Consider the following 14,106-nt stretch of genomic DNA (forward strand, 5'->3'; position numbering starts at 1 on the left):
TTAAGCACTGTTAACCATGTCTGTTGATCTAAATTATATTATATTTATGCTCCATTTATTTACACATATTAGTGGTAAGTTACTTTATATTAGAATCTAAAAAGTTGTGAAAATTAGATACACGGATGTAGGCTTTCGTTTGAATTCATAGTTTCTTTGGAAATTGAAATCTAAGTATGATGATTAATTTGATTGCTCTGTGTTGGAATGTGTAAAGGAATCATATCGTGAGGAATCAAACTGTCATTGATCTTTTGAGATAAAAGAGCTTGATTTACTAGGGAAACATACTGTAACTTTAACAACTCAAATCTTCCATCCAAAAAGTGCATGTTTTGAAACCAAGCTGCAAAACCAACTTGTTTTGAACTTTAACAGTGTGATGTCAGATTAATGAATGGAACACATGACCTGTCCACAAAAATAATTTAGGAGAACATAAACTTGGCCTGCCCTGTCACAGAGCTTTGTAAAGAGGCTGTTATTGATATATGGAGCAGTTAAAAACAATAGAACAATGAAATTCTTAAAGGCAGAGCAGCAAATAACGATCAGAGATTGGGTGGAAAATGTTCATGAAAAACTAAATAGATAATGCTTCAAAATCTGCCTGTATTTAAATTCTTATTTTTCATTTATTTTTCATCTTGATGTCTTTTTTGTATTCAAAAGCACTATCCAGCTTGTGTTTTAAGGTGAGACTTTGATTTGTTTAGCACTATAGGGTACACTACACATGGTTTAGGCAAGGGTATACTAATTATATATTATTATTACTAATACCATTTTATTATTATTATTATCTTCATACAACATGAATAGCATAACTTTTAAACTTTTTTTTTCCTCTTCAAAAGGTCTCAAATTATACCCAATGTATAAGGCAAATAGCAGAACAGAAATGGCTCTCATCACATTGAGAGTTTTCAATTTATTGTCTCCTAAAATGATGCTGCACTTACTGAATGTGTTGAAATGTTTAGTGTCTTTGCAATTTAGCCCAAGGTGACATTTATAACAGCCTGTTGCAAATCTCTTTCTCTTCTGCATTGATTTTTTTTCTCCCACCATACACTGGTGTTCCCAAAACTATATATTAATGTAAGTGGTTGAAAATGAGCTGTCTCGCTCTTGTTGTCTGGTGTCTCTATATGGCTGATGTGTGCTGTGAGGGAGGGAGGTTGTTTTTGTGAGCTGTAGTTATGAGGACAACATGATTGGGCCTGTGTTTTATTGTATTTCTAGAGTACTAAAATAGAGTGATCTGACCAGCGGGAGAGAGAAGGAGAAAGAGAAGGAGGGGATGAACAACTATAGTGCATTCAGAAAGTATTCAGACCCCTTCATTTTTTCACATTTTGTTATGTTGCAGCCTAATGCTAAAATTCTTTATTTTAATAATTTCTCATCAATCTACGCTCCACACCCAAAAATAGATTTTTGATAACTTTTCAAATTTATGATGTAACCCTGTGAATATTTGTACTCATTTGTTTTAATTTTGATGTATTTTTTTTTATCATTGTTATAATACATGGGAATTTGCATATTGTCATGTAACGGTAGTCTGAGGTATTTCAAATGTTAACCAATGAGTTGTTCCATTTAGTTTTGGATTGTTCACTATCAGCCAATCAGAATGAGTAGGAGGGAGGAGAGAGGCACGGGAGAGTTGGAAGCTGGGGGAGAGAGAGGAGGAGCGCGCTGTTCGAGCGAGGAAGAGAGTTACTGAAAGATATGCTGTTAAAGTATATCTAGCGACAGTGTTTGCGTCCTAGATCACATTCAGTTATATTAATATATGTGTTGTGATAACGGGAACGTTTTCTTTGTGAAAAAAGACTAAATGCGTTAAGTCTGCTCTGATCATCATAGCAGCCGTCATTTTATGTTTCGCCGGAAAGGACTATAGTGTTTCTCTATTGTTTCTCGGGAGTCAAGGACCAAGAAGAGTCAAACAGCATCGGAGTATTTTCAGGCGGTTCTATGCCGAAAATAGACTTTACAACTGGTTGAAGTAGAGAGAACAACAGCTTTCGATGCGTCGAGTCGCCGGCCATTTTCTGGTGTGGGACGCATCACTTATTTCAGCGTTGGACTGGACTGTTTTCCTGTTCCTTGTGAGGAGATGAGGACTCAAGCTTCACGTAACCACTTCTCTGTGCAGTTGGAGAGTTTTGCTATAACAGAGTAACTGAGTGAGTAACCAGTGTGTCTATGCACGTTGAAAACTGCGTCATCCATTAGTGACTGACATTAAGTGCACCACCGAATTTGGGCCCCAACGAAATCCAAGCGCTTGGTTTATGAACATTTCAGCATGTAAAGTGTGAATGTGATTCAAGTTACAGTTTTGAATTCATACAGGTATGCAACTGTAACAACTGGTATTATCCACCTGAGACTGTTTTTTTCCCTTTTAGTTCATTAGAACTGTAATTTACTGACACCTTAAAAAAATTGGTTCCCTTTTATTTCTTCTAAAAAGAAGGTGATATTTTATTTCATTTTTTTTTTGTTTTGTTTTGAGGTAAAATAAATAAATCTCTATTTGTTACTCCCTTTGTATTTGTTTCATAGCCTAACTTGATTACAGTATTGTTGTAGGAAGAAAACAGCCCTTAACAAATAGTGAAGTAGCATTTTATTTGATCAAGGGTAATGTGTACACATATTTGTGAACAGTTTAAGCTTCATTTCTGGAGGCACCGTGACAAATTATAGTTTCTGTCGAAATACCAGAGAAAATCCAGCCAACTCACCATCAATCGCTGGAGCCCAGGTCTTGTTGTTTTATGCGTTTTTAACAGTAGTGTTACATTTTTGGAGGCACCGCTGGGATTTGTTGTTTCTCTGGATTTACTTTAATCTGGTTATCTGCTAGTTTGTCGTGTATTTATTTTAATTTATTTGTGTTGTAAAGCATTGTGAGACATGGATATTTCTAAGGCTGGCTGAATGGATTCATCAAGCGCAAATAAAGCCATCTTGCTGTATAATACTCAGCGATGTCCCAATAGATGTGAGGGATGAGACTATCGCAGATGTGCTTAACACAGTGAAGCTATTCGGCCGTACCAAGATTCATGGTAAACGGGAGATCCTACAGGAACTAAGTTGTTTTTGTTGCTTGAAACCAGTAATGACATTGATCCAGATACTGTACCACCAGAGATAGGGATTCCTGGTGAAGTGGGGCCATGGATGGTACATGTACCTGGAAAAATGGTGACAGATCCTTCTGTGGGAGATGCTGTTTTTCAGGATAAGTTGTTGTCCTTGTTGCAGCAGGAAGGAAAGTCACTGGAGGATGTGAAGGCTATGTTGGAGCAAGGTCAGTCCTCTGATGCAAAAGTGAATCTTGATTTGGTGAATGCTATTGATCGCCTTGTGGAAAAGTGTATCCATATGCCTAGTGATACTGTGGGTTATAGGAGATTAAGAGTATTTTCAGGTGTGAAACCAGTACCTGCTGGGGAGGAAGAGTATGACCCCTGGATGGAGCAGGCTGTTCAAATGATCAGCGAGTGGCAGTGTGCTGATTCTGTGAAAAGGCAGCGTATTGTTGAGAGTTTGCGGGGACCCGCTTCAGACATAGTCCGGTTTTTGAAGGTTAGTAATCCAACTGCCACAGCTACTGATTATTTGGTTGCTCTTGAAACAGCCTATGGAACTACTGAAAGTAATTCCGATCTTCTTGCAAAGTTCAGGAGCACTTACCAAAGGGAAAGTGAGAAGCTTTCTGATTTTCTATATAGGTTGGACAAGCTCCTTCATCGCATGCTTGTAAAAGGAGGTGTTGTAGCCGCTGATCTTGATCGCATGTGCATGGAGCAAGTGGTTAAGGGAGCTCGTACTACTGATATGGTAGCACTACGACTAAGAATGACCCACACTCTGCGTGATCCTCCTAGTTTCTCGAAATTGTTACGGGAAGTAAGGGAAGAAGAGGATTGGATCAGGGCTAGAGAGGGGGGAAAAGTAGTGGTTTCTGCTGCTTCTGTTCCACAGGCTTCTTTGGTGACTGAATTGAGCAGTATAAAGCAAGAGGTGAGTGCACTTACAACTCAGATGTCCCAGCTGTTGAAAGCAGCTGCACCTGACCCTGTTCCTGAGCATTCTTCCAAGGCAACTGGCCCTGTGTGTCAAGTGGCGGATGCAAGTGCTACAGAAGTTGCCGGCAAGAAGAGCACATCCAAGTTTACTCGGTCTGGAGTTTTCTGTTACAAGTGTGGTGAGGATGGCCACACAAAGAGAGAGTGTCGGGGAACTGAAAACCTGAGGAAAGTAAATCAAAAATTGATCAGTCAGAGCAGGTTCTCGGAAACTTCTAGGGAGCTCTGTGGAGGAACGGCACAGGACTCCTTTTCCATCCCGTTCCACCTTTTGTTCTGGAGTAGAAATCGATTGTTCTTCTGGGATTCCATCTGGCTTGATTGGTCCGACTTCTGAAGTACCAGTCCAAATTGAAGGAGTGTATGCAAAAGCTTTACTTGATAGTGGCTCTCAAGTCACCATCCTTTATCGAAGCTTTTATGATGTGTACTTAAAACATTTACCACTGTTGCCAGTGGAAAATCTTGAAATATGGGGTTTGAGTTCACACAAATACCCATACGACGGTTATCTTCCCATTAAGCTTGAATTCACTGAAAATGTGGTAGGACTACCACAAGTTGTTGATACTCTTGCACTTGTTTGCCCAGATTCTCAGCCAGAGAAAAGAATTGCCATTCTGGTGGGGACTAACACCAATATAGTGAGACGATTGTTTGAGGCTTGTAAACAGAAGCTTGGTGTTCACTTCTTGCATACCTTGTCCATACATCCTGTAGTTCGAGAAGTCTATGAGAATATTCAGAAGTCAGATGGCTCACCTGATGATTGTGAGAGGCATGGCACTGTGTGGTTTACACAACATAAACCGATTGTTGTAGGGCCTGGAGAGTCATGTCAAATTCAGGGTAAACCAAATTTTTTTTCTAAATCTACAGATGTGCATGTCCTGATAGACCAGCCGGGTGACACTAGTGTTTCAAATGAGTTGCTAGTTAGACCTGAAGTGCAGTCTGTGTCTGTGGTATTTAATCGCATCATGACTGTTACCATGAGGAACATGTCCACTAAAGATGTGCATCTGAAACGTGGCACACCAATTGCTCATCTTTATCCTGTCGATATTGTACCTCAGCCCGCATTAGCCGAAAGTCAGTTGTCCAATACGCTAACTCCTGCCTCATTTGACTTTGGGAATTCACCTATACCTGAGGACGCAAAGCAGCAGTTGTGTGAAAAATTGATGGAAAGGCGTGATGTATTTTCTTGTCACGAATGGGATGTTGGTCGTTCAAAGAGTACTAAGCATGAAATACGGCTTACTGATTCAACTCCTTTTCGTGAACGTTCTCGCTGTTTGCCTCCTGCTGATTTGCAAGACGTGCGAAACCATCTGATGGAATTGCAGAAATGTGGTATCATCTCTGAATCCAGAAGCCCTTATGCTTCTCCTATTGTGGTAGTACGTAAGAAATCAGGCAAAGTGCGAATGTGTGTTGACTACAGGACATTGAACAGACGAACTATACCTGATCAATACACAGTCCCTAGGGTTGAAGATGCACTCCATAGTTTGGCCGGGAGCAAATGGTTCAGTGTACTTGATTTGCGAAGTGGGTATTATCAGATTCCCATGGAGGAAGCTGATAAAGAAAAGACTGCGTTTATTTGCCCACTAGGATTTTATCAGTTTGAGTGCATGCCTCAGGGGATTAGTGGGGCCCCTGCAACCTTTCAGAGAGTTATGGAGAAGACAGTGGGCGACATGAATTTTCTGGAAGTGTTGGTTTATCTGGATGACTTGATTGTTTTTGGCAGAACCCTTGAAGAGCACAATCAACGTTTGCTCAAAGTTCTGGATCGGCTTACAGAGGAGGGTTTAAAGTTGTCTCTGGACAAATGCCAGTTTTGCAGGACTTCTGTGACTTACGTTGGGCACATAGTGTCACAAGATGGAATCGCCACTGATCCGTCTAAAGTGGAAGCAGTTGTGAATTGGCCCAGACCGCAGACAGTTACCCAGTTGAGATCCTTTCTGGGTTTTTGTGGCTACTATCGACGGTTTGTGAAAGGGTACTCTAGTTTGTGCAGACCCCTCAACCAGTTGCTTAAGGGTTATCCACAAAAACGCCAGGGAAAGGAGAACCTCAAGAAGCCTGCTACTGATGGGTTCTTCAGGCCCTCAGATCCATTTGGTTCTCGATGGGATGACAGTTGTGAGATGGCTTTTCAGGATCTGAAACTCCGTTTGACGCAAGCCCCGGTGTTAGCGTTTGCTGACCCTGAACTACCTTATGTGTTACACGTTGATGCCAGTATGGATGGACTGGGTGGCGTGCTCTATCAACAACATCCTGAAGGATTAGCCCAGTGGCATTCATTAGTAGAAGTCTTTCTACCTCTGAAAGGAATTACCCAGCACATAAGCTGGAATTCTTGGCTTTGAAGTGGGCGGTAGTTGACAAGCTGCACGACTATCTTTATGGAGTAACTTTCGAAGTCAGAACGGACAACAATCCCCTGACTTACATTTTGACTTCGGCTAAGTTAGACGCTACAGGTCACAGATGGCTAGCAGCTCTGTCAACTTACCAGTTCAGCTTGAAGTACAGGCGGGGATTGATAAACATCGATGCAGACTTTCTGTCGAGGCGGCCTTATGTCAGTCCTGGAGCTGAAGAAACGTGGGAGGTAGTTCCAGCTTCCGGAGTACGTACTCTCTGCCAATCTGTGGAAGCAAAGGATCAAGTGCAAGGTGCCATTGAGTCAGCTGTAGTACATCAGCAAAGTGCTTACTTACCCGAGTTGTGTTGTCCTGAGAGTGAAGTGTTTAGAGCTGCTGGAAAAGTTGTTTCCTTTACTCAGGATGAGCTGAGGGATTCGAACTTCAGTGAGTTGAGGGAGGCTCAGGGGAATGACCCTTGCCTGAGTAAAGTAAGGCTAGCAGTTAGTCAGAAGCAATTATCTGGAAGTGTTCAATTGGACCATATTGACCTCAAGGCCTTGAAAAAAAAATGGAAAAGTCTGGAAGTGGATCAAGGTTTGCTATACCGGGTGGTCGAGAGGAAAAATAATCAAAGATACAGGCAGTTTGTGCTTCCCACTGCTCTCCGAAGTTCTGTTTTGGAGTCTTTGCATGACAAAAATGGACATTTAGGTTTTGAGAAAACGTATGCTCTCGTGAGAGACCGTTTTTTCTGGCCTAGGATGAAAGAAGAAGTGGAAGCATACTGTCAAAATTGTGATCGGTGTATCATGAGGAAGACTTTGCCTCAGAGAAGTGCGCCTATGTCACATATGCACAGTTCTGGTCCTCTGGATTTAGTCTGTATTGATTTTCTAACAATTGAGCCAGACACCCGAAATGTTAGTAATGTGTTGGTCATTACCGATCATTTTACTCGGTATGCCCAGGCTTTTCCTTGCAAAGACCAGAAAGCTTTGACGGTTGCGAGAACCTTGTGGGAGAAGTATTTTGTTCACTATGGCCTGCCAAATAGAATACACTCTGATCAGGGGCGGGGATTTTGAGAGCCATTTGATCAAGGAGATGTTGGCTATGTTGGGAGTAAAGAAATCCCGCACTTCTCCATACCATCCACAAGGGGATCCACAACCAGAGAGGTTTAACAGGACACTTCTCAATATGCTTGGCACGTTGAATGCACAACAAAAATCAAGGTGGAGCCAGCATATTGCCCAGCTAGTTCATTCGTACAATTCTACCCAAAATAATGCGACCGGGTATACGCCATACTTCCTCATGTTTGGAAGAGAGCCTAAGTTACCGGTGCATGTGTGTCTCGGGGTTCGGTCTGATGAAGATTTGCCAGTTTCCTACGGGAAATATGTAGAGAGAATGAGGCAACAATTAAAGGAAGCATATGAGTTGGCAATGACTGCATCTGCACGTGCAAACCAAGAAAACAAACTGAGGTATGATAAGAAAGTGCGTCCTCAGAGTCTGAAGCCTGGAGACAGGGTGCTTATTCAGAACCTTGGGTTAAAAGGAAAGCACAAACTTGCAGATCAGTGGCATTACATGCCATATGTGGTAGAGAGTCAGTTGTCTAACTTGCCTGTCTATAAGTTGGTTCCAGTGAGTGGCAATGGGCCTAAAAAGGTTCTACATAGAAACCATATATTGCCCTTGAAATCACAAGTGAAAATGAGTTCTGAAAGTGAAAGCCCGAGCCCTTTACCCGTTCCTAAGACCAGAAAGAGACAAAGTGAGAATGAAAAGCCCATGTCTGAGCCTGTTAACCTTGTGCCGAGAGATTTTTCATCATCTGATTCAGAGTCAGAATATGATTATGAGCCCCTTATGTGCTTTGATTCTAACTCTCTGGAGATTGAACATCAGGGTCAGGACCAGCAAGATATGGGTGCTGTTGTGCCTGATGTCTGTGATTTCCCCAGAGTGGAGGAGGTGGGTCAACTGTTGGGAGACCAAGTTGAGACTTTAGATGATGGAAATGTTGACACAGAAATAGTAGGTGGTGAAGGTACAAGTGAACATCAGTTTGAACGTACCGATAACCTACCTGAGTTCATTGATCCTGTGACTTCAGTGGTAGAACCGTCTAATGTGCTTGATAATTCTCAAGTGAGGAGATCTGAGAGACAAAGAAAAACCCCTGAGAGGTTTACTTATCCTGAGTTGGGAAGACCTGTTAAAGAGAAAATGGTTGCTTGTCATTGCTGTGGGGTTGTTGGTCATGGAACTAAGTCTTTATGTTTGTGTGAACATGGTCAAACCCAACATGTTTGGTGGTGTAATTCTCAAGCGTTGTGTAATATGTGCATGAGAAATTCAAAGGTTTTTCCTTGCACAGTCCCAAGAGTGTAAACCTAGAATTACTCATTTTAATGCAGGGTTTGAGGATACTTACTTATTTTTTTTTTTCTTTCCCCCTTTGTGTGTTCCTCTTAAGTCCAGACATGGGGGCATGCTGGAATTTGGTGGGGGGAGGATGTAACCCTGTGAATATTTGTACTCATTTATTTTAATTTTGATGTATTTTTTTTTTATCATTGTTATAATACATGGGAATTTGCATATTGTCATGTAACGGTAGTCTGAGGTATTTCAAATGTTAACCAATGAGTTGTTCCATTTAGTTTTGGATTGTTCACTATCAGCCAATCAGAATGAGTAGGAGGGAGGAGAGAGGCACGGGAGAGTTGGAAGCTGGGGGGGAGAGAGAGAGGAGGAGCGCGCTGTTCGAGCGAGGAAGAGAGTTACTGAAAGATATGCTGTTAAAGTATATCTAGCGACAGTGTTTGCGTCCTAGATCACATTCAGTTATATTAATATATGTGTTGTGATAACGGGAACGTTTTCTTTGTGAAAAAAGACTAAATGCGTTAAGTCTGCTCTGATCATCATAGCAGCCGTCATTTTATGTTTCAGCGGAAAGGACTATAGTGTTTCTCTATTGTTTCTCGGGAGTCAAGGACCAAGAAGAGTCAAACAGCATCGGAGTATTTTCAGGCGGTTCTATGCCGAAAATAAACTTTACAACTGGTTGAAGTAGAGAGAACAACAGCTTTCGTGCGTCGAAGTCGCCGGCCATTTTCTGGTGTGGGACGCATCACTTATTTCAGCGTTGGACTGGACTGTTTTCCTGTTCCTTGTGAGGAGATGAGGACTCAAGCTTCACGTAACCACTTCTCTGTGCAGTTGGAGAGTTTTGCTATAACAGAGTAACTGAGTGAGTAACCAGTGTGTCTATGCACGTTGAAAACTGCGTCATCCATTAGTGACTGACATTAAGTGCACCACCGAATTTGGGCCCCAACGAAATCCAAGCGCTTGGTTTATGAACATTTCAGCATGTAAAGTGTGAATGTGATTCAAGTTACAGTTTTGAATTCATACAGGTATGCAACTGTAACAACTGGTATTATCCACCTGAGACTGTTTTTTTCCCTTTTAGTTCATTAGAACTGTAATTTACTGACACCTTAAAAAATTGGTTCCCTTTTATTTCTTCTAAAAAGAAGGTGATATTTTATTTCATTTTTTTTTTGTTTTGTTTTGAGGTAAAATAAATAAATCTCTATTTGTTACTCCCTTTGTATTTGTTTCATAGCCTAACTTGATTACAGTATTGTTGTAGGAAGAAAACAGCCCTTAACAAATAGTGAAGTAGCATTTTATTTGATCAAGGGTAATGTGTACACATATTTGTGAACAGTTTAAGCTTCATTTCTGGAGGCACCGTGACAAATTATAGTTTCTGTCGAAATACCAGAGAAAATCCAGCCAACTCACCATCAATCGCTGGAGCCCAGGTCTTGTTGTTTTATGCGTTTTTAACAGTAGTGTTACAATATAAATTTTTTTTTTCGTATTTTCTGCCATTCTTCTCTGCAGATCCTCAGCAGCTCTGTTAGGTTGGATGGGGACCATCAGTGGACAGCCATTTTCAGGTATCTCTAGACATGTTCAATTGGGTTCAAGTCTGGGCTCTGGTTGGGCCTCTCAAGGACATTCACAGAGTTGTCCCTAAGCCACTCTTGTGTTGTCTTGGCTGTGTGTTTAGGGTCATTGTCCTGTTGGAAGGTAAACCTTCAGCCCAGTCTGAGGTCCTGAGTGCTCTGAACCAGGTTTTCATTAAGGATATCTCTGTATTTTGCTGCGTTCAGCTTTCCTTCAACCCTGACTGATCCCCCAGTCCCTGCTGCTGAAAAACACCCCACAGCATGATGCTACCACCACCATGCTTCACCGTTGGGATTATATTGTGCAGGTGATGAGCGGTGCCTGGTTTCCTCCAGACATGATGTTTCGAATTGAGGCCAAACAGTTCAATCTTTATTTCATCAGACCAGGATATCTTGTTTCACTTTAGGTGCTTTTTTTATGTGTCTTACACTGAGGAGAGGCTTCAGTCTGACTACTCTGCCATAAAGCCCAGATCAGTGGAGTGTTGCATTGATGGTTGTCCTTCTGCAAGTTTCTCCCATCTCCACACATGATCTCTGGATCTCAACCAGAGTGGCCATCTGGTTCTTAGTCACCTCTGTTACCAAGGCCCTTCTCCTCTGAGTGCTCAGTTTGGATGTTCTAAACTTCTTCCATTTAAGAATTGTGGAGGCCATTGTGCTCTTGGGAACCTTCAATGCAGCCAAAAACAATTTGTAGCCTTCCCCAGATCTGTGCTTCTACACAATCCTGTCTCTGAGCTCTGCAGGCAGTTTCTTTGACCTCATGGCTTGGTTTTTGCTCTGATATGCATTTTAAGCTGTGAGACCTTATATAGACAGGTGTGTGCTATTCCAAATCATGTCCAATCAATTGAATATGCCACAGGTGAACTCCAATCAAAATTTAGAAACATCTCAAAGATGATCCAGAGAAATGGAAGTATCATAGCAAAGAGTGTGAATACTTATGTCAATGTGAGATTTCAGTTGTCTCTTTTTAATAAATTTGCAAAGATTTTTCTTTGTCAATTATGGGGTATGGAGTGTAGATTGATGTGAAAAAAATATATCTAATTTAAAGCATTTAGCATAAGGCTGTAACATATCAAAAAGTGAGTAAAATTAAGGGGCCTGAACACTTTTTGAATGCACTGTACCTGCAGTAAGCAAGGAAGTTTCCATCTCATTTCCCATAGCCACAGTTAAGAAAAGGAAATTGAAAAACTCTAAGCTATATTTTGGGGAATTTGGGGCGTGTAGGAATACTATAATGTGATATTTTTTTTTAGAGGACTCAAGAGATCATGTAATGCGATGGTGTGAAACCACATTGAGTCGCTGGGCTGCACTCCAGAAAAAAAGATGTGGTTAAATTTAGGCTGGTCCTTTTTCTTTATCTGAAGTACAGCAAAACTTTCTCAACATATTAAAATATTTTACTTTAACAGGCCATGTCTACCCAAACAAACTGACAACACAATGTGGATCATACCTTATGATAAAGTCTGGTCCATACTGCACCTTATTCTGGCTCAGAACCGCCCATAGGAAGAGATAATCTGATTGACATGTAAAGTGACCAATCACACTTTGTTTTGCTCTTAAATTTAGGGGCGGGTTTATCAGAAATGCATTATACCACAATAATAAGGCATACAAAAGTAGCTTAGAAATTATTTTGTAATTGATAACCAAATGGTTGTACAGAAAACTGCAGAAACTGGATTAGTTTCCAAAAGGAATAAGTACTTTTATTTCACAGACATAACTGAGAACATCATGATCACACAGGAAGTCGGTATGTTGATTCTGAGAGTTCCAGTAGCTACCCTAGGATCTGCCGCATTATGCAGACTAATTGACAAGTACCTTCTCCTATCAGACATTTTTGCATCTGCTCTAATGTGTTCAACTTCTCCTGTGGCACGACCTGAACAGTGCTGCATCAGCAGTGTTGAAGTCCTTGGTTCAGATCCCCCGATGAAGTAATCTGCCTTTGTATAATCAGTGATGAGCATGATTTGAAGGATGCATTTCCCCCTAACATTACATTTTGGCTCCACTGACAGTTAGGTTTGGGTTGGGGGGTTCAATTAATAAAATATGCATTCCTCTTTACTGTATTACAAACTCGCTTCACAACTGGTTTTTGGCAGCCCTCTATGGATATTTTTTCCGGATATCAATATCAATTATACCCAACAACACTCACCGTTTTGGCCTCTGGTGGCAGTGTTTGGCTTTTTGTAAGTACAGACCGATCTTAGCTTGAAAAAAGTCAACCTACTCTTTCCGATTTTACTGTGAGATCTGTCTGCTGAGAAAACAAATCTGAATATGCAATTCTACATAAATATCTAATTTACTTGCTAAATGCCTCAAACTCAAATCGAAAGAATATTTCACTGAACAGGCATCTGAAAAGGACTTTTCACTGACGATGAAGTAACTGGTTCAACTCTTCTTTCAAAATAATGTTTGGTAGCTACGTAAGGGTATAATGGTTCTGAAATGTCAGCTAGATTATGCTTGGATGACGCGTTTGACTTGATTTTTTCGCCACGATACATGATTTCTTCCACATCCTCCTCTTGGGTAATGAAAAACAGACGGCCCAACCGGAGGAGTTTCGAGTCAGCGCTGGGGTCCCATCAGTTCTAGTCACAAAGACTCGGCTCTCTGTAATCCATGTTGGCAGAGCCAGGAAAGTTATGAGGTAGATCTCCTCTGTGCTTTTTTCATACGAATCTGCCTCTTGTCAGAGAAGTTCATATCAAGACATGGAAATAAAAGAGCCAAACTAAGACCACCTCAGTGAGGCAGCTTGATGGTGATGATTATTGCATTTTTCACTCTGGAAGTTCTGTAGTAGATGAGATGGACAGAGTAGTTTTGTTGTGTTTTTTATTCTCTTTCACTCTCTCTGTCATCACTCTTGTGGCGTGTTGCCATATTCATCTCCCTGCTTGAGAATTATGGATTCCCTGAAGCATTTAAACATAAAAAACAGTAGGCTGTAGAACCGACCACCAATGTACCTTCAGTGTTTGCTGAATCATTTTATGGATAAATCTTTCCTCATAGACAGATACAAAAATATAGTTGCAATGGGAAGAGCAGTTTGGCCAAAATAAAGTGCCTGAAAAACTGTCAATTTTCTGCTAGATAAATTTGACTACATTTGTTATATGTGACTCTGGAACTTGTTATAAGTAGCTCGAGTTGGATGATTCAGTTTAGATGAACCCCCCAAATAACAGTCAGTTGTATTGCATACATTTTCCTCAACTCTGCTAATACAGCGTTAAAGGGAAAGTTCACTCAAAAATGAAAATTCTCTCATCATTTACTGACCCTCATACTATCCTCGATGTGTATTATTTTCTTTCTTCTGCTGAACTCAAACAAAATGTTTAGAAGAATATTTAATCTCTGTAGTTTCTTACAATTCAAGTGAATGGGTACCACAACTTTGAAGCATAAAAGTAATCCATACGACTCCAGTGGTTAAATCTGTATCTTCAGAAGAGATACAATAGGTGTGGGTGAGAAACAAATCAATATTTAAGTCCTTTTTTATGAGCAATCTTCACTTTCACTTTCATACTCTTTATTTGT

General features: G+C 40.8%; 1 protein-coding gene across 1 annotated transcript; it reads left to right on the top strand.

Annotated features, from left to right (window-relative positions):
• Positions 1 to 3,225: 3,225 nt before the first annotated feature.
• Positions 3,226 to 4,452, top strand: LOC127660581 (paraneoplastic antigen Ma1 homolog). Its single transcript, XM_052150904.1, has one exon. It carries the CDS (start codon positions 3,226 to 3,228, stop codon positions 4,450 to 4,452), a length of 1,227 nt encoding a protein of 408 aa, XP_052006864.1.
• The last annotated feature ends 9,654 nt before the right edge of the window (positions 4,453 to 14,106 follow it).

Source organism: Xyrauchen texanus, chromosome 20, assembly GCF_025860055.1.
Source record: "Xyrauchen texanus isolate HMW12.3.18 chromosome 20, RBS_HiC_50CHRs, whole genome shotgun sequence".
NCBI classification, from domain to species: domain Eukaryota; kingdom Metazoa; phylum Chordata; class Actinopteri; order Cypriniformes; family Catostomidae; genus Xyrauchen; species Xyrauchen texanus.